We start from the raw sequence: 27,716 nt of genomic DNA, 5'->3' as shown, positions 1-27,716 counted from the left end.
CTATCATGACCAAGAATTTATCAAGTATAGCTGTGCAGAAGCCAATTTTATTCTGAAATTTCAAATTCTTAAGAACAAGATGTCTAGGTATACAGGCAGTAAGCTAGTATTATAAATAGTTCTGTTTCTTGGCACAGGTATTTTTCTATTCATATGTGCTTGTTCTAAAGACAGCCAAAACAGTAACTGAATTGATAGCAACCTAGCCAATATTTTCCCCTCTCCTCCTTCCTTAATGCAGACCCATGAGTTCATTTGGAGCTGTAAAATGCACAATTAAAAATGTTCTGCTCCCCAGACCACGTTACACTGGTTGGAGGATGTGCAGAGTCTGTCCCAGCTTTCTAGTTTCGAAGAGAGGTAAGCAAAGAAGACAGGCCTAGGCTTCTGGGAAAAACTATTTTTTCTGTCTGAAAAAAAGAACTCAGCTGGCATGAGCCTTTTGCCCTTCTCCTTGCCTGTAACATTTACTGACATAATGAGCTACATGCTAAAGTTGATAAGAAACAGGAAAGAGAAGAGGAGCCCTGGTCCTGGGAGAAAACAAAATCTTTTGGTTATATTGATGTAAAATTTATATAAGAGCCTTAAAATCAGACAGATAAGAGAAATGTTAGTTATCCAAAAGAAATAAATCTTCTGACTTCGTGAGTAAAAAGCAAGCATATATAAGAAAATGTTATACCTGTGGGTCAAAAGACTGCTTGCTATGAAAGAGGAATCTACAATGCCATCATACAAAATGGATTTTTTAAATTCTAAGTTAACTAGTTCATACACAAAGAAACATTTAGCTAGCCCCTAAAATCCCATATGATATAGTCTAGCCTCCTATTCCTAGGACAGGCAGAAGTGGAGAGGAAGACGACACAGATTATTTTTTATCAGTACTACAAAGTATAGGCCCAATAACCAATCCCTTTATAGCTTCTGCACACAATTATTATTATTATTATTATTGGGGCTTCCCTGGTGGCTCAGATGGTAAAGAATCCGCCTGCAATGCTGGAAGCCAGAGTTCGATCCCTGGGTCAGGAAGATTCCTCTGAAGAAGGGAATGGCTACCCACTCCAGTATTCTTGCCTGGAGAACTCCATGGAGAGAAGAACCTGGTGGGCTACAATTATTGGGGTTGCAATTATTACTAAAATTTATCATAAAATATCTCTGGGCAAATGTCCTAAGCTTCTAAAATATTATTTATAACTAAGTTTCCACATTATAAAATTAACTTCAGGATTTGAAGTTTTGTCTAACACAAGTGAGCCCTGTATAAAACAGTTAACCTCAAAAGACTGAGCAGAGAGCATTAGTAAATGTTAATATAAATGAACAATGGTTTTATGTAAAAGAACCTATATTCCAGCTCTCAAGAGGTTCAGATTTAATTAACTCATCTCTAAGATACAAAAGAAATATCATCACTTATTCAGTAAAAATATAATAAATTCAGTAAATTGATCAGACTCTGTTTAACTTATGACAAAGAATTACTTCATTATTTTTTAAACTTTATTTCAACTTTCCTTTAGTTTTATTAAAAAAAAAAAAAATTCTTTTAACGAAATGTCAAATCAAACTGGGGGGGGACACAGAGTTTAAGAAAACCTACATGAAAATGGCTAAAACTAAATGCTACATGTAGAAAAAAATAAAGATCATAAAAGCACAGAGTACTTCTGAATTTGCTTGTCTTTAAGTATATCTGTTAAAAAATGAATTTTCAAGAAGTTATTTGTAAGTAAAATATTAATCAGGTTATGTACGAGTCCAGAAATGTAAACAAACATTTCTGTTTGTTACAAGCAAACCAAAAAACACCCAAGAAATAAGTATATTTCTTCTCCAAGCATCCAGTGCCTAGTACAGCATTCTATAAATATTTGTTGAATGAATGAACAAACCAGGTCTATGACAAAGAAAAAAGATACATATAAAACACAGTGTGGTTCGTAACACTTCAATCTAAGCTGTCTATACCAAGATAACTCTATTTTGGTGATGAGAGACAGGAGGCCAGACTGGTGAAACTGACACATGAATGTCATCTCAGAAGGTTAATCAAATGTTGGAGTTCGCTTAGATGAGCTAGAACTAGAAAAGCCACTAACACCATTACAGAATGTAATTACAGGACTGCTCCAACTTACCTCACACAACATTCTACTGCACGAAACCAATGAGGCATCTCATCATGCAGAGTACACAACTGGAGGCAAGACAGAAAAACCTTCTCGGCATCACTGTACCAGCCTGCATCTGAAAGAAAGCCACCTAGAGGACAAGAAAAACCAAAAGCTTCAGATAATTTAACAATCACCTGAAAGCTAAAATGACATGCTTACCATGAACGTTATCTAAAATGGAAAAAACCTCTGTGTTTATTAGTCCAAAACAAAGACACCAACTATGAAATTTTTAAAATACTTTCAAACAAACTAGTGGCATTAGATCCAAGTTGAATCCCTGAATAAGGAACCAAGAGTTTTAACCCTCTAAAAATATTCCAGTAAGCTGACATTTTCCAGTTAATTAGCCACTATACTTAGTGATTTTTCTAACATTTTCATCATGCAGGGTTAACATTAACTTTTCAATCAAATAAACTTCATCTTCTTCCAATAAAGCACAAGATAGAGGACACACAGATTAAGAGAGACAGTAGTGCTAGATCATCTCAATTTTTTTTTTTTAGCAATAAATTAAACTGCTGTCCTTCAACAGTCCTAATGCACTGAGCATCTAGGCATCACTTCCTTAGAATACTGTCCATCTTTTTTGAGGCTCAATACCCCCTCCTAGTGGTTTAATACATTTTTTGATAGTGCCAATTAGTCTTAATAGTGTCAATAGGAACTGGGTTGAAGAAAAAATATTTTGCTCAGACTGGTGTTTTATGTTTAATTGTATGTAATGAAACAAATATTTTAAATGGAGAGAAATGTGCCTTAGAATACTTCTTCCCCTAAATATGATTATTATTTTAGGGTACTCACTAAATGACTAGATTAATGTGATTATAATAGTCATATTAAGCAATCTCCTACTCATCATCTCAACATACTGAGCACTGTGCTGGTTATTAGGCTATCATGTCTTTCAGCTTCAAACCAACCTTTCTAGGCTATTTGATGACGCGGGGCTAGGACTCTATTATCCCATTTCTCCTTTGCCAGCTGGTTCCCTGGTAGTCTCTATAAAATAAGGCATTAGAGAGAAGGCTGCAAGACTGCAGAAGTAAGAGACACTCCCCAGTACCTTCTGGTTTCTGCCAGAAAGGGCTCTGCTGACAGTGCCCAAAGGTGACGCTTCTTTACTCCGGCAGTGCAATTCATCTCTGTAAGTTAATTTCAGTTGCAGATTTCCAACACTTACAAATCTAGATTCACAGTATCCCATCAAAGAACTAGTCACTGAGGTGCCCCTCCTAGAGGTCAAGATTCTAGACCCACGGGCCTCTTCTCAGAATCCTGAGGCACCCATACCAGTGAAGCAGGATCCCAGCTTTGCAATGACCACGCGGCTTGTGGAATCTTAAGTTTTAAAACCTTTGAACTGTATACTTTGACTGGGTAAATTGCATGGCCTATGAAGTACATCTCAATAAAGCTGCAATTTTTAAAGAAGTGTACATCACACAGACTTCTGGTATGAAGTTTTTTCACTGTTTCAGTAATTTTAGGATCAAGACTGATAATACAGATGTTCATTCTGGCTCCTTACAGAGGCCAGATTGATATGAGTGTAGAGATAACAGAAGATCTCAGTGACTATTAGCCTTCCTGCCTTTTGTCTTCCTTAATACTAAATATCTCCTACATAGATTTTTACATGACCATCTAGGACTAAATGGATGTCAATATTAACATTCATCAAGATCATAAACACTCTACTGTTAACAGACATTCTTAGTCATAATTCTTTGTTGTAATTTATAGTCCATGGGACTATCAAAGGATAAATGATGAAAATTTTTTTCAGAAAAGGATGTTGAGTTCCTCCAGCAAACTGTCTATGACCACTACAAAAAATTTTCTCTAATATTGAAGGAAATGTTCATGAAAATTTGTTGGTGAAGAATATATGTGGATGTGCAAGAGAGAGACACACACACATTAATGTGAGAAGTTAAAAATGAATGGCAGACATATGTAAAATAGATGACATAGACATATGTAAAACAGGGCAAGTTTGATGCATGAAGCAGAGCATCCAAAGTTCATGCTCTGTGACAACCCAGAGGGATAAGGTGGGGAGGGAGGTGGGAGGGAGGTTCAGGATGCGGGGGACGACACATGTATACCTGTGGCAGATTCATGTTGATGCATGGCAAAACCTATCACAATATCGTAAAGCAATTATCCTCCAATTAAAATAAATAAATAATTTTTTTTTAAAGAATGGTAGAATGTGATGATGGAACAGTCCTGTATCCTGATGGTAATGGTGGTTATATGAATATTTACATGGAATCAACTGCATAGAAAAAGCACACATGACAACTCAAAAACCAAACACTCCAGTTAAAAATGGGCAGAGGACCTGAATAGACATTTTTCCAAAAAAGACTTACAGATGACCAACAGACACATGAAAAGATGCTTAACATCACTAATCATCAGGCAAATGCATATCAAAACCACAATGAGATATCACCTCCTACCTATCAGGATGGCTATTACCACAAAACAACAATTAACAAGTATTCATGAGAATGTGAAGAAAAAGGAACCTCTTGCACTGTTTGTAGGACTGTAAACTGGCACAGCTACTATGGAAAACAGTATGGAGGTTGCTCAAAAAATAACAAATAGAACTGCCATATGATCCAGCAGTCTCACTTCTTAGTATTTACCCAAAAAAAGGCAAAAACACTAATTCAAAAAGATACATGCACCCCAATGTTCACTGCAGCATTATTTATAATAGCCAAGATATGTAAGCAACCTAAATTCATCAATAGATGAATGGACAAAAAAGGTATGAGATACATTTTATACACACATACAGTAGAATACTATCCAATCAGAATTTTTTAAAAAAGGAGAAATCTTGCAACACAGATAAATCTAAAGGGTATCACGCTAAATGAATTAAGTCAGAGAAAGAAAAATATCATATTATCTCACTTATATGTAGAATCCAAAACAAAATGAAAATAGAGTCATAAATACACCAACCAAACAGCTGGTTGCCAGAGAAAGGAGGTGGGGATGGGGTGAAATAGGTGAAGGGGATTAAGCGGTATGAACCTCCAGTTAGAAAACTGGAGTATAATATAGGAATGTAATATACAGCCTAAGAAACATGGTCAATATTATTGTAATAACTTTGTATGGGACTATACTTGTCACGCAATCATTTCATAATGCATACAAATTCCAAATCACTGTGCAGTATGCCTGAAACCAACATAATATTGTAGGTCAACTACATTTAAATTAAACACACACACACACAAATGAGTATATATAAAAACTAATGAATGTTAAATATTGGATTGGTCAGAAAGTTCCTTTTGAGTATTTCTGTAAGATGTTATGGAAAAACTCGAACAAACGTTTTGGCTGACCTAATAGGTTTGTAGTCTAGGTAAAACTATTAAGCCAGTATCAATTTCCTGGTTTTGATACTGTCAGTGAGTCTACAATCATTTCAAAATAAGTATTTGACAAAAAAGGGTAGCAATAACTTCAATAATAAGTGCCTGAAACATATTTACCTATGTAAATAATTTATTAAAGTCATATTAAAATATTATGCAAAAGTTAAACAGTATTTTTTTGTACGTGTAGCATAAAAATCTTTTTAGAATCCTTTTCCATTTATGTTTTCAATATTCTTGAATATGCCCATGAGGAATGCAGATTTACCCTCATTGTAGAGATGGGAAAACTCAGGTGCCAAAACAACTTTGTCCCACGTCACAGCTGTGAAGAGGCTGGTAGCAGTCTGACACAGTAGAAACTTAACTGGTATGGAATCACAAACCCACAGGGTTCTAAACTTAGCTCCATTACTATGTGACTTGAGCAAGTTACTCAACTTTTCTGAGACTATTTCCTCATTTGTAAGATGCTATTAATACCATCACATCACTAGAATTTCATGAGGATTTTTTTTGAAAGATAGTATTTAAATGCATAGTATAGTCCTCAGCACAAAGTTAATGTTCAGCGTATCACACCTAGCTATTCTGAGGTTTTCCTCATAACCTCTTTATGCTGACTGTGGGAATGTACTGGGAGAATCCTATAATGCCAGCAGGTTTAATTCTGAGTCATGTCACAGGACAAAACACTCCTCTATTTTACCATGACCTACCTAAGACAAAGCCAACCTGAATGGCTTTCTCCTTTACTGCAGCATCTGATTCTGCTATATAAGAGCACCGTCTACTGAATGAGTAGGCTAAGACTGAAGCAACTTTCACACCATGATCCATCAAAGCCTGGAAACAATGATGAAGCAAATGTCTGAAAGAGAAGGAAAAGGTCATTATTGTTATTATAAAGGTAACATATTTTGTCCTTTTAGAAAACACTTATTTGCCTTTTTGAAGTAATAATACCATTATTTTCAAAGATGGGTTAAGATAAAAGCAGCTTTTTGCCTGTTATGATGCCATAATAATTCACAGTTAGCCTAATATTTTTTACTCAGTGAATTGATTCTATATGTGTACACTGATGACAGTGAAGGATAAAATGAACTTCTAACATCAATTTTAAAAACCAAATTATCTTGTAGTTCAACAATGACCCAATTTAAAAATGGGCACTAGATCTGAATAGAGATTTCTCCAAAGAAAATACACAAATGGCCAATAACCACAAGAAAAGACGCTCAATATCATTAGTCATTAGGGAAATGCAAATCAACTCACAAATGAAATACCACTTCACACCATCTAGGATGGCTATAATAATACTTAAAAACTGATGGCAAGGATATGGAAAAATTTGAACCTTCATACGTGGGTGCGTGTACGTATGCTAGGTCATGTCAGTTGTGCCTGATTCTTGCGACCCTATGGACTGTAGCCCACCAGGCTCCTCTGTCCATGGGATTCTCCAGACAAGAATACTGGAGTGGGTTGTCATGCCCTCATCCAGGGGATCTTCCCAAACCAGGGATCGAATTTTGTTCTCTTGCATTGGCAGGTGGGTTCTTTACCACTAGCGCCACCTGGGAAGCCCTCATACATGATAGTAGGGACATAAAATGGTGCAGCTGCTGTGGAAAACAATTTAGGGGTTACTCAACCTAGTTACATATGCATACAAGAGAACATTATGTCCACACAAAGTCTTGTCCATGAGCACTCACAGCAGCATTATTCATAATAGCCAAAAAATAGAAACAACCCAAGTGTCCATCAACAGATGACTAAATAACCAAAACATAGTATATCCATATGATGTAAAATTATTCATAAAAAGGAATGAAGTACTGAAACAACAACCACGAATGAATCTTGAAAACATTATAAGTAAAATTCAGTCACAAAAGAGCATGCATTTTATGATTCCATTTATATGAAATGTCTAGAATACATACATCCAGAGACAGAAAGTAGATTATGGGTAGGCCAAGGACTAGAGGTAAAGAGAAACAAACAGAGAGTGACTGTTAATGGGTACCAGGTATCTTTTTGGGATGATGAAAATGTTCCAGAATTAGACAGTGGTGATAGCTGCAGAAACTTATGGAAATACTAAAAACCACTGAATTGTACAATTCAAAATGGTGAGTTTATGGTATGTGAATCATCTCAATAAAAAAACTTTTAAACAAAACTGTAAATAACAAAGTCACTGCTTTGGATAAAGGGGAGGAAAAGTCAAACTACATGCTTTTAGTTTCACAAATACATTAAACACTTATCAAGGGATTTGGACTTGGTGAAAGATAACCTGAGAGATGAAAGAGAGGTAGTCTACTAAATCTTTACAATGGCCATCTTTAAAACTGCATAGAGAAATTATTAAACAATTTTTTAGGAAAGTTTTCCTATAGCCTTCTTGTCCCAAAATGAAGTTCTCATCTGTTATTTTTCTACAGATTAATTTTAATTAATCAACTAACCAAGAAATTTCTCTTAGGCTAAGTACGTAGGCATCATTCCAAAGGCATCCCTGAACAGTGAAATCATGTGATTTATTTGTTGATCACTGTATCATCCCTTTCTAAAATACAAATTCCATGAGGAAGAGACCTTGAGGAACTTACTGCTGTAACCCAACATCTAAAACAGTATCTGACACACACAGGCATTCTAACAAGTATTTACTTAATTTGTTGAACAAATGAAATAACTTGCCAATGTTCATACTAGAGATTGTAGAGTATTTTGTAAACCTATATTCTTATTTTCCTAGAAATGTAGGTTAGAAAAAAGAAATGGCACTTAAATTTAGGGAATAACAGCAAGAACAATCAAAGGCCATGTCACCTACACCTACATGTAACTCCTACCACATAATAGCCAGAACATGGAAGATGAATTCATTCTTTGTTTTTTGAACACAGAAAGCAAGGGTGGTATTGATGTTTTCAAAACAAAATAATGTCCCTAAGGCTACTGAATTGTAAACTTAAAAAATGATCACAATGGAAAATTTAGAATATGTATAGTATAGTTTACCATAATTGTTACAAAATGAATTTACCTTTTATCCAAAGCTCTCAATACTTTACCAAAAACTTCCAATTCACAAAATTCACTGCCCAGTTGACACAAGCGTCCCTGCTGGTATAGCTGAAATTAAAAACAAACAAAAAATAGATCACTGAAAAAAATTTAATCCAATTTCTACTTTAATGATACTTATAAATATAATTTCATGGACTTAATACTTCATAAATCATGACTACTGCTCAAAGTTACAATTACACAGTAATATCAGAAAAGATGCTTATGCTAAGAGAAATGTAATGCCAAATTAACAAATTTCTGTAATTCATACATTTTAACAGTCATATAAAATAGCTAGATATTAATATTTATAAAAGAGCATCTGGTAAATGCTAAGTAACAAAAAATGCTATATAATTATCTATTAAACATTAAAACAGTTATAGTCAAGAAACTTAACTTTTTTCCTTAAAACTGGATAAAGTAAAATTATCAAAATAATAGCAAAGATAATGTCCAGAAGCCAGAAATAGGCACTATGCCCCATTAAGGGCTCTTCAGACCACACGAATCTCAGATCAGTACTGGGCATGAAACTTCACAAGCAGACTAACAGTACATCATGTCTAAAGCAATCCAGTATGGCACAATTTCTAATCATGTCACTCATTCATTCCTTTTGCCTGACTTTCTAAAACTTCCATTTAAAACAATATTTAAATAAATGTAATTATTAAATGTTTATCCCAAATAATACATACACACAGTTAAAAAAAAAATACTATTGTCCCTCTTTCCCGTGTCTCAACTTCACCGTATGTTACTCAATTTATATTTGCTATACAGCACCTTATGGAAGGCAGAGATTTTGCTCTATCAACTCACTTTCTACATTATAAGCACTTAACACTTAGCTCATTTGACAAAAACATGTGTTTCAGAAAGAGGACATGCTCCTGAATTCATTTGCCAAATAGGCTAGTTAATTTTGCACAGGGAAAACATACTACAGACTCATCCAGCAAACTCGGGGATAAATCACTAGTCACAATGGGGGTGGAGTGTGTGTGTGTTGGCGGGGGGATATATGGGGGGGGTGTGTGTCAGTCGCTCAGTCGTGTCTGACTCTTTGCAACTCCATAGATTGGGGCCCGCCAGCCTCCCCCATCCATGGGAATTTCCAGGCAAGAATACTGGAGTGGGTTGCCATTCCCTTCTCCAGGGGATTTTTCCGACCCAGGGATCAAACCCTGGTCTCCCGCCTTGCAGGCAGACTCTTTACTGTCTGAGCCACTAGGGAAGACTAGTCATGATGGGGGCCAGGTCATATTAGGCAGATATAGGACTACCACGCAACAATGACCACTTTGCAGGGACTTCCCTGGTGGTCCAGTGGTTGGAATCCTCCTTCCAATGCTTGGGATGAGGTTCGAACCCTCGTCAGGGAACCAAGATCCCACATGCCACAGGGCAACTAAGCCCGCAGCACCACTACTGAGCCTGCATGCTCCAGAGCCCATGATTCCCAGGAGAAGGCCACGGGAAACAACCAAGACTCATCACAGCACACACATCCCCTCCCCCCGCCCCGAAGACTTCTGTGAACCATCCATGATGACTGCTGGGGGGGAGAGAGGGTAAGAACTACCTACCACATGCTCAGGAAGGGGAGGCAGAAATGTTATCTTCACACAGTGGTTGGATACTCATATGAACCATAAACCTTCATAAGGAAAGATTTGCTATTTTTGGAGATGATTACGTTTTCTGTGGTAAAAATAAATAATAAAAAGAGCTTCTGGGAATGCATATGATAAAATTCACTACCATCACATACATCTTCACTATTAACCAACAAAGGAAAAACTCAGGAAAAATAAAGCTGAGAATTTATAATCAAACCCCTATTTTGGGACTTACCAGTATTATAAATTTCTGATTTGGGACAGAAAAATAAACGCAGTTAACAAAATACATACATATACATACTTCAAAAAGAGTTTAGGACCAAAAAACCTTAGTTTTTTATCAAAATAACCCACTAGTAAACTTAATACTTAGAATTTCTTTTGTAAAATATAAGAAATGAAAGTTATACCACTTTTTTACCTGTATTCACTAGTCAAATAAAAACAATTAAACTATATGTTCTTTAACGCATAATATCCCTTTAATACTGAAAATTTCCTAACAAATGGGGTTTGAAGGAAAGCCGTAAGCTTAGTTACCTTTTTAAATATATTAAAAGTATGCCTATTAATAAACACAAGCTTTTTTAAAAATCTCTCAGCAGTTCACTTTTTCTAGCTACAAATGGGTCCACATTTAAATCAGGGGTAAAGAGTAGTGATTTAACTGTTTCAAATGATCCAATCATCTTTTCATGCACAGGAGCTATACTTCAGTTAAAAAAAAAAACAAAACACCTTATCAGGCTTCTCCCCCAAAATGCAAATTTATACATTATATGAACAGGACTTCTGAATACCAATCCAAAATAAACAGCATTTTACTGTGCCAGGTACTGTTCTAAACACTTTTCATAAGCAACTCATTCTGTCCTTCCACAGATAAGGAAACTGAGGCATATAAAGTTAAATAATTTGCTCAAAATCATACATTTAAGCAGCAGGATGACAATCTCCAGGCAGTCTGTCCTTAAATCCATGTTCTTCATAACTTACACTATAATACTTTTCAAAGGTATTATATCAGGAAGTAAGAAAGAGTATAAAACAAGCAATTTAAAACATTTTTATAGAAATAATAGAAGATTAATTCCTTCTTAGATTCATGTATCTTACAGAGTAGAGCTTAGAAGAAAGAAAACTGAGGCTCTAGGTTCTTTGATAATGATTCTTACATCAGATATTTTAAAATTTGACTTATTTTAGTTCATTATTATATAATGTGTTTTAATATTAAATTCTGCACCCACTGAGTAAGGAGGTTATTAAAGGACTAGCAACTACTTTTAGCTATTGATATCTTAAAGAAAATAAGAACAAGTTTATTTTTTAGAAGTATGTAAACTATCTACCAACAGATATGAAAACAGACAATAAAAATACAACTAAAACAATACTGTACAAGTATGAAGAAAGACCAATCAATGGAACAAAATGCAGAGTTCAAAAGCAGATCTTAGTATACATAAAAACTTAACATTTGATAAAGGGAGCATTTTAAAATCATTAAAAGAAAAAATTAGTTAACAAAGAATGCATAAAAATGAAGAAACAAAGTAAGGTACCTCCCGATAGAACAAAAATAAATCCCAGTCTTATCAAAGTTCTAAATATTAATATTAAACAATAAAGTAACATCCATGTTAAAAGTTACCTTGTAACACTGCCCTTCTAAAAGCATTATATACTACAGGCAAAATCATAAAGGAAGAAGAGATATGTGATTTCATAAACACCGAAAATGTCCACAAGTATAAAATACTGTAAACAAAAATTAAAAATATAACAAAAGTAAAATATTAGGAACATACTTGTGTTGGATTTAATATCTTGAATACATAAAGGGGTGAAACTTGTGGTGATGATTCAGGAGCAAGGGCTTTCAGACACTAAACATTTTTTCTATAAGAACTGAAGGCAGATACTGCAAGGGTAATGCAAGACAGCCTCAAACCCAGAGAACTCTTTGCAAGATAAAGATGGAGACGAAAGCCTTCCTCAGCCTAAGACATTCTGAACTGACATACCTGCTTTCTCAGCCAATCCAAAATTACCAGGCTGAGTGACCAGTTTAGCATTAATATCAAATTAGCAAACAAAATAATCTAGGCTAATTCCCAACAACAAAAACTTCAGAAAGGTTTAGAAAAAGACATAAAAGAAACAGCCCAAAACTATGGTCTAAGAATAACTACGAAGTCACAAACACACCCACCCACACATACTTTATGAAACTCATGTATCTCACTCATGTCTGGAACAGTTTCCCCTCTCTTTCAGTCACCGAAGAACTGCTGATATTGCGCTTATGGTGGAAGCACCAAGCGGAAGGAAAATAAGAGAGAAGGCAGGATGCAACAGTCCAATAATCCCTAAGCATCTATAGTACAGGATTTATATTTCACATCTTTTACTGGATTACTGCAAATGTTTCATAAAACTAGTCTTTCCATCAAACCAGTCAATCCTAAAGGAAATCAGTCCTGAATATTCACTGGAAGGACTGATGCTGAAGCTGAAGCTCCAATACTTTGGCCACCTGATGTGAAGAACTGACTCACTGGAAAAGGCCCTGATGCTGGGAAAGACTGAAGGCAGAAGGGGACGAAAGAGGATGAGATGGTTGGATGGCATCACCAACTCAATGGACACGAGTTTGAGTAAGCTCTGGGATTGGTGGACTGGGAAGCCTGGCGTGCTGCAGTCCATGGGGTTGCAAAGAGTCAGACACAGCTGAGCGACTGAACTGAACTGAGTCTTTCCATTACCATTCTTGTTCTCCTCTAATCAACGTCCACATAGCAAGCCGAATGAACTTTTGAAAAAGTGAATCATTTCATGCCATTACTGTTTAAAAGCATGCACCTTCAATGTGTACATAATCCAAAATTGTTCGTGTGGTCTACCAGTCTCTAAAAGTCATCCAACTCCTACCAGCTTTCAAACCTCATCTTTCACCATTCTTTCTCCCTGATCCCCTACACATGTCTGCCACCCTAACTTTCCTTTAGTTCTATTTCACCTCCTGACATTTTGTACACAAACCTGCTGCCTGCACATGAAACACTGATGCCATGATTCTTTATTTGGTTAATTTGTAACCATCCTACTGGTCTCAGCTAACACCTCACTTTTTCAGAGACCTTCCCTTGACTCCCCAAACTAAGTTCTGTTCCCTGTTATACCTGCTCATAATATTTATTTTTCTTCCACAGGTGCACGAAGGCATGCACACACACATTCATTTACATGATAATTTGTTAAACATGTCATTCCATTACACTCTACACTCTGACCACTTTCACCACTATATTCTCAATGCCCAACACAATGCCTAGGAATAAACATACATTCAACATTATCTGAATGCAAAATCCAAACTGGTAGCAATCTGCTCTGGGTAGAACTAAGAACCTTAGAGGAAACAAACAAACAAAATTTAAAAAAACATACTCTCTACCTCTGGAGCTTATCAATTAGAGAATCAAGTATTCAATACTGCTATTCTATGATTACTTATTGAAATTTCCCAAATTCACCTGATGAATCTGACATTAAGGGAAAAAGCAGGATTTGACACAGTTATTTACTGCCTCCTCAATCAGACTGTAAGCATCTCAAAGAGACATCTCCTAGGCTCCCCTGTCCAGTCCTCTACTGTGCTGACACACCATGCCCATACAATAAACTGAGAACAAATCTGAAAGCAAACTTAATAAACTACAGTGAAGAACATAAGGTTCTAGTATCTGAATGTAGAAATCAAGAACAAATTGTAATAGCTGCTTAAATTTAAAGACAAAAGTAGGTGTTCCCTAATTTGACATCTGATCTTTTACCAAGTACCTGGTGTATTCATTGTGTTAAACTCTCAGCTTTCTGAATCTGTTTAACCTTTGTAATTTTCATATCAAAATCAAGATTATTATAGCTAGGAACATTCTACTTACTTTTTAAAATTAACTTAATATCATGAACATTTGTGTAAGGCAGATTGTCCTAAGTTTGGAGAATATAGAGGTGACTATGATCACCACTGGAATACAAAGACAGTGAGAACTGTTCTGTGATTTCAGGGACTTCCCTGGTGGTCCAGTTTAAGACTCTGCACTTCCACTGCAGGGGGTGCAGGAACTGTGGGCTCGATCCCTAGCTGGGGAACTAAGATCCCACATGTCTTAGTTCCCACATCCCACACATCACGTGGCGTAGCCAAAAATTTAAAAATTAAAAAAAAAAAAAAAAAGAACTGTGATTTCAAAAAATTCAGAGGCTGTCAAGGCAGGAAAATAAATGATGTTCAGATTATACAACCAAGACAGGCAGTGTTTTAGGAACACAAATAAAATACCCAGACCAATGAAGAAAGCAGTTTGGCAGAGGTTTGCAAAGGAATGGGAGTCAAGCTTCTGGCAATATGGCAGACAGCACCAACAAACAGATAAAAGCTTTGCAGCCCCTTTCCAAACAGAGTAATGCTGGATAAAATATCACAAAACAACTTGGAGATAAATAGCCGAGTTTGAAATTAAGAGCAGAAACTTCATAGCTGCCCCAAATTAAGGAGACATAAACTCAAAAACAGCTGAAAAGAAAAACAATAGTTTTATAGCTCCAAGTGGCTGTGGACCAGAGTGCAATGACCAGATAGATAGGAAGAATTAAAGGCAGCAGATCCTTTTAAGCAAAGGAATCTGGCACTGAACTGATTCACTAAATCCAGGAATAAAAGTCTAGAACATCTCCCACAGCCTTGGCACAGTCTGCTGTGAAAAACTAAAACCTCCAGCCTAGGACATTTGTAAGTATGCAGTCCAAATTCATACTACCTAGATAATCTACAGCCCCCAAATCCTGAGCTTGGCTTTAAAAACTGGTCTGAAACCAGTGAAACCTATGAAGTATTCACAAGGAAAAAGGCTGAAACACCTACAAGGGATGATGAAAAAGTTTTAAAGGTCTATCACTGGAATCTCGCAACCAAAGGAAACTCTGTAGAGTCTATAGGAAAAAGGATCCTGTCTCTTCAACAAATAAGTTGCAAAGATAAGAAAACAGATGGATAGGGAATCTACAGACCAAGAGAGCCTTAAGATAGATATATCAGCCAACAGCCAAGGTACAGATCTTATCCAGATTCTGATCCAAATAAACAAACTGTAAAACTATATACATATTTGACATTTAAAAACTGAAAATTTGAACGACTGGCAATTTAATAAAGAATTACTGTTAATTTTCTTTGGTGTTATAATAGTATGATGACTACTAAGATATTTACAGATGAAATTAAATGACGTACTTCCAAATACTAAAGGAAAGGGGATTGTAGAAAACAGATTCAACAGTAAGACTAGCCAAGAATTAATAACTGTTGAAGCTCAGCAATGGACACGTGGAGATCCATTATTCTATTCCATCTACTTTTGTCCTTAATTTTTCAGTAATAAAATGTTTTCTAAAAATAATGCATCCATTACCTCTAAACAAGTGTAGCCTTTACTGCTAAGATAAATAAAAGTAGCAATATTTTGTTTTGTTTAACACACGTAAGATACATTTATTCTTGTTCTCTAATCTCAAAGTTCACTTGAAATGTAGTTCTAAATAAATTCACTTTGGAATTTAAATTTCTTTATCCTATTTTCGTATTACACTGCATGTCACATGCAGTGTCCTTTACCTGTTGCTTGAGTGCACTGTGATCTCAGATTGTACATCATGGATTAAAGCAAGTACTGTAGAAGTATTTTACTATAATGCACATTTAATTAAAAAAGAAATGCTTCCTTCTGGAGGTAAACCAACATTTAAATTTCTTACTTCTTATGGGACTTCCCTGGTGGTCCAGGGGTTAAGAATCCACCTTATAATACAGGTGAGGTGGGTTCGATTCCCAGTCAGGTAACTAAGATCCCACATGCCTCAGAGCAACTAAGTCCACGAGCTACAGCCACTGAGTCCGTGCAGCTCGACGAAAGATTCCACAGGATGCAACGAAAATCCCACGTGCTGCAACTAAGACCTGATGCGGCCAAGTAAACAAATTCATTATTGCTTTTGATAACATTTTCATTTCTCAGCTGCTCCACACTCATTGGTTCCATTATACTCAAAAACAACAACAACAACAACTGACCAACATATGATTATTTGCATCTTGCAGGGCAAAGTGCTTTGTTTACTGATAAGTAAGCCGAGTAGACATATTCACATTATTTAAAGTACAAGAAATAGTTAACTCTCAAATGGGAACACAACCCTTTCCTAACTTTTAATACACTGTCCACATATATGATACGAGATTCACCATCCATTAAAAGAGAAATTAAAGAGTTTTCTCCCCAATCATTATAAGAATGAACTTATGTCTAGAACCCAGATTCTCTAACTCTCTCATTTGGGGGGTCAATGGAACATTTTCAAGATAACATGATTGTATTAATGGTGGAAGATGCTATCATGATACAAATGGAAAGTCAAAACAAAAGCTGAAAGTGAAAGTGAAGGTCACTCAGTCGTGTCCAACTCTTTGGGACCCCATGGAATATACAGTCCATGGAATTCTCCAGGCCAGAATACTGGAGTGAGTAGCCTTTCCCTTCTCCAGGGGATCTTCCCAACCCAGGGATTGAACCCAGGTCTCCCACATTGCAGGCAGATTCTTTACCAGCTGAGCCACAAGGGAAACCCAAGAATCCTCGAGTAGGTAGCCTATCCCTTCTCCAGTGGATCTTCCTGACCCAGGAATCAAACCAGGGTCTCCTGCATTGAGGGTGGATTCTTTACCAATTGAGCTATGAGGGAAGCCCCAAAAGTCTCCTTAGATGAAAAATCTAGCCAACAATGATAATCAGTAACATATAACCAAATAGGTATCAGTGATCTCTATATGTAGGTAAGAAGTTTCTTGACTTCTCTTCTTAAAGCATCACTACCAACCTTGGTGAAAATTAGGAGTGTATCCATGAGGCAGTAAAAAGAAGACAGTATGGTTTTAGGAGGGGCTTCCCTGGTGGTTCGGATGGTAAGGAATCTGCCTGCAATGTGGGAGACCCAGGTTTGATCCCTGGGTCGGAAAGATCCTCTGGAGGAGGAAATGGCAACCCACTTCAGTATTCTTGCCTGGAGAATCCCATGGACAGAGCAGCTGGTGGGCTACAGTCCATGGCTATAAGAAAACATTCTGTCTCTATATATAGAGACATCATTCCCTGCACTTGAAACACTGTAAATTAACTACACTGCAATTTTTTTTTTAATTAGGGGAAAAAACCCTAAAAACAAAAAACTTCCTTCTGTATTCTAGACAGCCAACTTTAAAACATCAGGGATTAAACCACCACAGGTTTGATTCAGTGGTTAAGACTCCTCCCTTTCACTGCAGGGCAAGGGTTTAATCCCTGATCGGGGAACTAAGGGAACTGAGATCCCATGTGCCATGTAGCCAAAAAATAGAAACAAATATTGTTTCCTTTGATTCCTGCAGAATTGCATAGATACTTTTTATTTTTTAATTAGAAAACATAGAAAGGAACTTATAAAAAAGAAAACCAGGGCTTCCCTGGTGGCTCGGTGGTAACCTGCATGCCAATACAGGAGATGCAAGATACTTCAGTTCGATCCCTGGGTCGGAAAGATCCCTCAGAGGAGGGCATGGCAACCCATTCCAGTATTCTTGCCTGGAGAATTCCATGGACAGAGGAGCTTGACAGACTACAGTTCACAGGTCACACAAGAGTCAGACACACCTGAAGCGACTTAGCTCACAGGCAGACATAGCACCCTACAGCCTGTGCTCTGCAACAACAGAATCCACCACAGTAAGAAGCTCTTTACCTGCAACTGAGGAGGAGCCCCCACTCCCTGCAACTAGAGAAGCCCTACAATCAGCAATGAAGATTCAGCACAGACAAAAATAAGAAATAAATCTTTAAGGAAGTATCAATAGTATCAACTATTCTTTGACTATACCCAAGATAGTTTAATAATGGTGGGAGTTTTGTCTGTTGCGGGAGGAGGCACGTGGACAAAGGGAAAAACATAATTTAACTTCTTTTATGGTTTTAGTCTATCAACTTCTCTTTGGTTATTTGTACTTTCCTAGAAACACAAATTTCAGTTGGAAAGATCCTCTGTAAGAGGAAATGGCAACCCACTCCAGTATTCTTGCCTGGAGAATCCAATGGACAGAGGATCCTGGTGGGCTACAGTCCACGGGGTTGCACAGAATCAGACACAACTGAAGCAACTTAGCAGGCAGGCATACAAGCTATGCTACATCTAAAGCAAATTATGCTACAACTTAAAAGACTATTTTTCCCCTTTCCATTGTATCCATGATTATTTTTACTTTCTCATTCCTAGTTTTGAGCATGTAAACTTTCTCTCACATTTCTTGATGTAGCTAACTAGTGAATTAATGTGGCCAATTAACTACTTAATTAGTTGACTTATTTTTCTCTTAAACCAATCACCTTGACCTACTTCTTATGTGAAAGTAAAAGTGTTTAGTCCCTCAGTCATGTCCGACTCTTTGTGAACCCACGGACTGTAGCCCACCAGGCTCCTCTGTCCATGTAATTCTCAAGGCAAGAATAGTGGAGTGGGTTGCCATTCCCCTCTCCAGGGGATCTTCCTGACCCAGGGCTTGAACCTGGGTCTCCCACATTGCAGGCAGATTCTTTACCATCTGAGCCATCAGGGAAACCCCTGAAAACAGAAGACCCAAGGATCGAACCCAGGTCTCCTGCATTGCAGGCAGATTCTCTACTGTGCCATCTGACTTCTTAGTCACACTAATATTTTAGAATATCAACTTTTAGGCTATTCCCCTCTTAGTACAACTTCATGTGACAGCTTATTCTTAAAAATTCAATTTTACTTCTTTTATAAAACAAATCATAAAAATTCTAGTATAAAAATATAAAGAGAATATATGTACAAAATTAAAAACAATTCTCTCTCTTGAATAAATACTACTGAAATTTTGTGTTCCTCTAGGTTTTTTTCCAACACGTATTCAAATGCACACATATATTCACTCATTTAAAAACAACAAACATGATTATGTTATTCATACTACTTTGTGACAAGCTTTTATTCTCCCCATGTACTCTTTACACCAATATATCCAGCATCCTCACTCTTTCTAAATGAAGTATGATATTCCATTCCTGATTGATGAGCAAACAGTTGTTTCCAATTTTTGCCATCATAAACAATACTGTACTTAACATTCCTGAACAGAATTTCCTGTACAGTCAACAAGCATTCCTATAGGAAAATTTCATGGTATTGTAGATGAAAAGGTAAGTTATTTGAATCATTAAACCATGATAATCTGGCAAGGGAAGAAGAATGGTAATTTTTAAACCTTTTTACTGAGGTATGACATATACACAGATGAGTGCACAACTTATATTTAAAATGTAAAGCTCTAATAAGTACAAACTATTACATATAAAATAAGCTACAGAGATATATTGTACCACACAGGGAACACAGCCAATATTTTACAATAATATAAATGGAGTATAACCTTTGAAAATTGTGAATCACTATATTGTATATCTGTAACATACATAATATTGTACATCAACTATACTTCAATAAAAAATACATAATTTTAAAAAGAAAAATAAAAGAATGCAAAGTTCAATAAATTTTCACAAAGTGACCATACCCACACACCAGCATGCAGATGACATTAATAAAACTGAGCATCATCAGAATCCCAGACATCTCCCTTTGTGCTCCTGCACAGTCACTATCCTCCAAGGGTAACCTCTCCAGACTTAAAATACTTTAATTTTTTAAGCCTGTTTTTGAACCTTATGTAAATGGAATCACACACTATATATCCACATTTTCCAAACTGCACCAAAATGCCCTGGGGCACTGCAAGATATTTTAAATTTGAAAGGTACAATATTCAACATTTATATTAAACCATGCCAAATACTACGCTGCTATATTCCTTTCAATGACATCTTATCTTTGTGAAGCAGCATGTTCAGTGGTTATGATAAAAGTAAAGTGCAAAACTCATGTAACAGAAAATAAGGATGGTAATGTCCAATTCAATTTCAAGATCTGAGAAGTTGTATAGTGTCTGACACACACACACACATTCCAGTAGTAAGTAACCATGCCTATTTAAAAATGAAGTAAAATACTCTTTCAATTTTTGTTTATTCATTTTTTAATGGTTCTTGTGTTGTTAAAATGTAAGTATCATTCAGTTTTTATATCTAACCACTTAATTAACAAAGCTGTCAGCTATTTCTTTTGACCTAAGGGTGCCGTGAAGGGAGAAAGTTTGGGAGCCTCTGGCATATACTCCTTTGCTGATTTCTTTCACTTAATGTCACCTGTGAGATATATCCATATGGTTTCGCAACATCAGTTCATTCATTTTCACTGTAAAATATTCCTCTACATGACTGTTTCACAATTTACAATTCTCCTATTGATGGCTATTGGGATAATTTCCATTTTTTTCTTTATTATGAATAGTGTTGCTATGAACATTACTGTTATAATCGTGAGGAGGAATTACTGGGTTATACGGTGTATACACACACACACACTTTATAGTAGATAATCTGAGTTTTCCAAAATGGTATATCAATTAACACTTCCACTAACAGTTTATGAGAGTTCTGATTGCTCCACATCCTTACCAACACTTTTCATTTAGTCATTCTGAAGAGAGTATAGTAGAACAGCGATTTCCCTGAAGACAAAATGAGGTTGAGCATCTTTCCAAAATGTTTCACTGGACCTTTGAATGTCCTCTTTTTGGATGACTACTGAAATTATTTTCTCATTTAAAAAAAATTAGCTATTTCTTATTTTCTTTTTTTTTTCTTCTTATTTTATTTCTAGTTCTTTAGATGCAGGATGAATCTTTTATGAGATATGTGCTGCAAATATTTTCTCCCACTCTGTGGCTTTGCCTGTCACTCTTTTAATGGTATCTTTTAATAAACAGATGTTCTTAATCTTAAAATAGGCCAATATATCAAATTACCTTTACATTTAGCTCATTTTTTGTCTCCTATTTATTTTTGCCGACACAGTGAAAACTTTTTTCTAAAAAACTGTTTTCCACATTTAGATCAGCAATCCACCGAAAATGGTAATTGTGTATGATGTAAGGTAAGACCATGCTCTTTCTCCCTCTGCATGGATATCTAACTAACCAACTCTATTTATTTGATCTTCCTTTCCCCACTTTACCACTATGTCACCTTTATCATAAACCAGGTGACAGTACATGTGTCAGTCTGTTACTGCTCCACTGGGCTATTTGTCTATTTATATGGCAATTGCATGTTATACTATCTGTTACAGCTCCATATTTGATGGTGTAAGTTCTCCAGATTTTATTTCTTCTTCATGATTGACTTGGCTTGACAGTGCACTTTAATTTGCATTTCATTTGATGTTTATTAGCCATTCATATTTTCCTGTTCTGCGAGCTAGCTATTCAGGTCTTCTGGAAATCAGTTGGTTGTACTTTATTATACTAATGAACATTAGCTCTTTCTGTGTTAGGAAATTCATCTCTTACCTGACAAACGTCATTTGCATCAATTCAGTTCAGTTCAGTTGCTCAGTCATGTCTGACTCTGTGACCCCATGCACTGCAAAACACCAGGCCTCCCTGTCCATCACCAACTCCTGGAGCTTGCTCAAGCTCATGTCCTTTGAGTCGGTGATGCCATTCAACCATCTCATCCTCTATCGTCCCCTTCTCCTCCTGCCTTCAGTCTTTCTCAGCATCAGGGTCTTTTCAAATGAGTCGGTTCTTCGCATCAGGTGGCCAAAGTATTGCAGTTTCACCTTCAGCATCAGTCCTTTCAATGAATATTCATGACTGATCTCCTTTAGGATGGACTGGTTGGATCTCCTTGCTGCCCAAGGGACTCTCAAGGGTCTTCTCCAACACCACAGTTCAAAAGCCTCAATTCTTCAGCCCTCAGCTTTCTTTACAGTGCAACTCTCATATCCATACACGACTACTTAAAAAACCATAGCCTTGACTAGATGGACCTTTGTTGGCAAAGTAATGACTCTGCTTTTTAATATGCTGTCTAGGTTGGTCATTTACATAGTATTTTTTTAAAATGTGCTTTCAATTTCCCCCCTAATTTTTAATGTACTCAACAGAATCCATTTCTTTTTTTCATCCTGGGTTTTGGTTTCATGCTTAGAGAAGCCTTCACTATGCCAGGACAGTATTTCAGCATTGGCAAGATGAATTAACAGAGGACTTCACATTCTACTTTACTCATTTTTGTAACATTTGACACATTTTAAATTTGTAAATTACCTTAAAAATAATTTCTTTAAAGAAGAACTTCAGTCATTCCTCACTGTAAGATACTGACCCAGTAATTTATTTTGGTGCTTTTAAGATATCATTTGCCATACTTAAATCCTTAATTTGCTTGGAATTCATTTTGATGTAAAGTGTTAAGTAGAGGTCTAACACTCCCTGCAGATAACCAACTTCTAAACACAGCATTGCCCTGTAACTTTAGTATATAAACAAATTCTTAAATATGCTTTAACTTCCATGTAGACTGTCTACTATGTCCTAGAAATCAATTTCCCTCTTTGCTGTTCTTTTGCCAATACTATATTGTTTTAAAACATACATGGTCTTCTAATAAACTTGACTATCCTGAATTTTGTACATTTAAAATTCTCCTTGGCTCATTTATTCTCAGGTAATTAATTCCTCCATGTAAGCATCATATTTAATAAGTTTCCTATACTTAGTAAAATCCTGAGATTCTGATTCAACTTGCAATAAATTCAAAGCTTAAACTGACATTAGCTGACATATTTATAACATATTACCTTTCCATCCATATACAGAGTATGGCTGCCTATTTATGTTCTTTTATGTCCCACTCCCACTAAAGTTTTTGCTATTTATTTATTTATTTTTGGTCACATCATAGGGCTTGGAGATTCCCCAACCAGGGATCAAACCTGGGTCCTTGACTATGAAAGTGCAGAATCCCAACCAGTGGATCACCAGAGAATTTTCTGTTTTCAATTTATTAATCCTAAGAGCTTTTTAATGTGAAAAAACATTAACTCTTTGGTTGTCAAATATGTTGCAAGAAATTTTTTTTCAATTTGTTACCAGCCAATTTTAAAAGATAATGAGAATATTAGTTGAGGATGAAGATAACTAAGAATAGAAATAAACACAAAAAAAGAAGAAAAAACACAATTCTAATACTAAATCAGGAATTCATTCATATGATTTTCAGCAGGAGACGTACAATAATAATTTTTAAAACCCCCAAATTACTAAGTTAAAGACTGAAAACAAAAAATAAAACACATTACTGAAACACTTCACCTGGTCAAAATTTAACTCTATGGCAAATCCTGTCACTGGAACAGGATATAAAACAGACCATTCAGCAGTTATAATAAAAAAGATGACAAACTAAAAAAAAAGAAAAAAAAAAGATCACAAACTTCATTCTTTGAGGAACCCAGCCGTTCACTCTATTTGCTTTCACTTGGTATATAATTTCACAATTCTTTCTATTCACTTTATCTACTTCTGTTCCCAAATCGTTGAATGCCCTTAGCGAAACATCATTCTGAGTCAGCGACATTATTTAGTAGAGTACTGTTTTATTGAACCATCTATATCTTCTGTCAATTTTTTAAAAAACGTATTTTTAGTGAGCGTCCCTTTCTATATACTTGAGCAGCCATTCCAACTTCTGTTTAGTCTTTCTACATAAAAGCCGCCACTCCCGTCCCTTATGTCAGCAAGTGATCTTATCCTAATTCCTTACAACCATTCTTCGCAAACTTACCTATGTTTATACTTTATGTCTTTACCTCTTTCCATCTGATCTTAGAGGAAGCAGTAGTCTTTTCCCCAACTCCAATGTAAGACTGGTACCTTACTTTATGGATGGTGAAAGAAGGGGCAAAGTTCATTCAATTAATGTCTCTATTCAGGGTCTCTGCTCCATAATTTATTTCCTGCCTCACTTATATATTCAACCTCTCATTCTGTTTTGGTATCTGTCATTCAGACAAGAAGTATATTTTAACATCTTCCATCCTTAAACTTTCGGAGAAGGCAATGGCAACCCACTCCAGTACTCTTGCCTGGAAAATCCCATTGACGGAGGAGCCTGGTAGGCTGCAGTCCATGGGGTCGCTAAGAGTCGGACACGACTGAGCGACTTCTCTTTCACTTTTCACTTTCACGCACTGCGGAAGGAAATGGCAACCCACTCCAGTATTTTTGCCTGGAGAATCCCAGGGACGGGGGCGCCTGGTGGGCTGCCATCTATGGGGTCGCCAAGAGTCGGACACGACTGAAGCGACTTAGCAGCAGCAGCACCAGCATCCTTAAACTTTCAACAACTTTCACATTTTACCCTTCTACAGATCAATCCCTCTCTCTCCCTTCCCTTCTTAGGAGCAGTCAGCACACCTGCTTCTTCATCTCCTATTTATTCCATAACCACATTTCCTAAAGCTGCACCTGAAGCTACTGACAAAAATTAACAGAGTGACAGTGAACTACGGTGAATTGGGATGGGGGAATTTTTGATGCACAAATACTGTAATTTTGTCTGTGACTATGCCTATTGATGGAAGTTGGGGCAACTGGAGGGATCTGATTATGGGTTTCTCCTTGGAAACTATAAGCTGAAGAAAATTGGAAACTGGAGAAAACTGGAAACAGTAAGCAAGAAAGCAAGGTAAACAGGAATATTGGGTATGAGACCTTGATTAAATTACTTCACTTTCTCACCTATAAAACAGGTTAATACCCTAATTTACAGTTTAGTTGTGAGGCTTAAACAAAATAACTGTGTAAGAGCACTTACAGTTTCAGGCATATGTTAAATACCGTCCTTTTCTTTAGCACAGGGCCACATTCCCAACAGGCAGACAACCATTAAAGAATAAAATGTGTACCCAAAAGACGCCATATTAAAACTTTGTGCCACACAAAATGTGGCAAACAGCACCATCTGTTCAATCACTATTAATAATCCTCAAATGAAAAGCTTCAGTTAGAAATGAAAGTTACTAGAAGAAATCCAGGTACTTTGAGGAAATTCAACCACTGAATGTACTTTGATTAAATTTCCAATGATTTTCTCTAAAAAGTGTAAAATGTTACAATATATGATTTAATAAAATGGATACAGTTACCACACACACAAAGTTGCCATTTCCCTGGCTGAGAAAGAACTCTTAAATCAGGAGGAATACATTTTAAATACACAAAACTTCCTTAGACACACACAAAAGTAAATCAATGTATCAAAGGGATCTGGAATAAAGGGAGATTTTTCTTTAACCAGCTCCCCCCCCTCAAATAATAATATAAATGACCAAAATGAATATTCTCCAAATATCTAGGGGGTAAAAATTGTTAAACTGGCGTAAAGCAGCTGGATTTAGTAGACAGAATGTAGCAAGTCAGCAGCTTTCTGAAAAAATATTCCGGGGTGGAGAAAGCGGGCAATCTTCCCAATGAAACAACTGCCATAAAACACCATATATATGTAAGAACATACACATCTGTTAAATCTTAGTTTACAATGTTCCAGCCAACTTACAAATCAAGAGGAAATGTTTAGATCTAAAAAATAAATCATACTTTTACTTCTGGTCAAATTCTGCATGGGTGGCTACTGGAGAAGAGGAGATATCCACGCCAATTCAAGGCAAGGAGAACTGAATAATAAGGCCACTGTTCACATTCAAATGTGGGGGGAGAGGAAAAGGGAGGCTCCGAGTCCATAAAGTTCTCCTCCCTCTCTAAACACTGCAAGACTGTCCACGTCTAAAGACACTTACCCTTGAACCTCCTTGGAGACTGAACTTGGAGACTTTTTGTTCAGATTTTTGAGGGGGAGCGATTCAGGAACGCTGCAAGATTGCAACTTTCAACTACATGAACATGATTTACATTCTAAAGTGGTTTTTTTTTTTTTTTAAAGAAAGACTTTCTTCCTTTCAGGTAGTTTATTACCATTCCCGTATTAATAAAACCGCCTATGCAATTGCAAGTATCAATACAAACAAAAACCACAGCTTCAAAGGATATGCGAATAAGGCACACCACTACTTCCAGTAATTCCTCAACTTCCTCGCAATGACCGACGAGAACGGTAACACGAAGCAAGAAAAGAAAAATACTTGCGAAGGAGGCAGGAGAGAGGAGAAGGCAAAAAGGAGGGGGGAAAAGCAAAAAAAAAAACAAAAAAACAAAAAAAAAAGTCCAGCTGATGCTGACACTTAACTGGGGAAGAGAGGGCAGAAAATATTCCCGAAGTCACAGGCTGGAAGGCAAGGACTGAGTGGGACAAGGGCGCAATAGAGGAAGTCCACGCGAGAGGCCTACCCAGAGGGGCCCCGAGGTACGAGGGAACACCAAAAGCGGGGGGGGGGGGGGAGGTCTCACTGCGAAGAGGTATCCATCCATCAAGGCCCGAGAGCTTGAAACACGAAGATAGCAGATGGAGCGTTTCTACACCGGACAGCCCGGCACCGCCCCAGAAATCTCGGGGCGCCGATCCCACTACGAGGGGTGAGGGGTTAAACGCGGGGGTTCGCGGACGTGGAAGGGGGTGCGGCCCCAGGGGCTGCGGCGGGAAGAGCAGGCCCACGGCCCGTAGCCCACGGCCCGTACCTTGTAGTACACGTCGAACTGTATGTTCTCGGGCAAGGAGCGGATGTCGCGGCGGGAGCGGATGTAGTTGTCCACCACAGCGGAGATGGCGGTGTTATACAGAGTCTCTGGGATCCACTCGAGCTCCACGGCCGCCATCTTCCTTCCCTCCGCCTCCTCCGCCTCCTCCGCCTCCTCCTCCCGAAGGCCCCCGCCTCCCTCCGTAGCGAACTCCTCAGCGGCCCCGGAGGAATCCGAGGGGCGGCGGCGGCGGCGGCGGCGGCCACGCGGGCACACAGCAGAAGGGCGCGGCCGCCCTGACTCCTCCCGGCTGAGCTGCGGGCGGCGGGCGCAGGCCCGGGGGGGAGAGCTCGCCAGAGAAGCGGGGCCAGCCGCGCCGAGGCTTCACATTCCGGGTCTGCGAACACCCTGGGCTCCGTCCCAGCGCCGAGCTCTGCAGGGGCGGGACTGCGCGCGCGCGGCGTCGTGACGTCAGCGCACGCCGACGCGCCGGAGGGCAGGAATGCGGCAGGCGAGAAACTCGGGAAGGGAAGATCCGTGATCCCGCCCACGGGGAACAGAGTTTTTCCATGGGGGCCGCGGTTGGATGGTTGAGGGGGAACTTTTTTTCGCTGGGACGAGTTATGACAGGTTTTTACCAGCTGCTGCCGAGTCTCCAGCTTCATCTCTCCTTTCAGCCAGT

General features: G+C 37.6%; 1 protein-coding gene across 2 annotated transcripts in view; it reads right to left on the bottom strand.

Moving 5' to 3' along the window:
* The window catches only part of APPBP2 (amyloid beta precursor protein binding protein 2), a 61,568-nt gene extending 34,134 nt beyond the window's left edge, over window positions 1-27,434 (bottom strand). The window contains exons 1-5 of one of the 2 annotated variants that reach the window (XM_061142697.1): window positions 27,035-27,160; window positions 10,291-10,405; window positions 8,673-8,761; window positions 6,325-6,476; window positions 2,151-2,274 (exon numbers count right to left, since the gene is read on the bottom strand). In XM_061142697.1, coding sequence (XP_060998680.1) covers window positions 2,151-2,274; window positions 6,325-6,445 — 245 coding nt within the window. In that variant the 5' untranslated portion in view covers window positions 6,446-6,476; window positions 8,673-8,761; window positions 10,291-10,405; window positions 27,035-27,160. Of the gene's footprint in view, window positions 1-2,150; window positions 2,275-6,324; window positions 6,477-8,672; window positions 8,762-10,290; window positions 10,406-27,034 lie in introns of both variants that reach the window. The other variant, XM_061142696.1, reaches the window with a different exon arrangement.
* Window positions 27,435-27,716: the final 282 nt, after the last annotated feature.

The sequence above is a fragment of the Dama dama genome, chromosome 5, assembly GCF_033118175.1.
Source record: "Dama dama isolate Ldn47 chromosome 5, ASM3311817v1, whole genome shotgun sequence".
Taxonomy (NCBI): Eukaryota; Metazoa; Chordata; class Mammalia; order Artiodactyla; family Cervidae; genus Dama; species Dama dama.
This window is presented reverse-complemented; position numbering and strand designations above follow the sequence as displayed.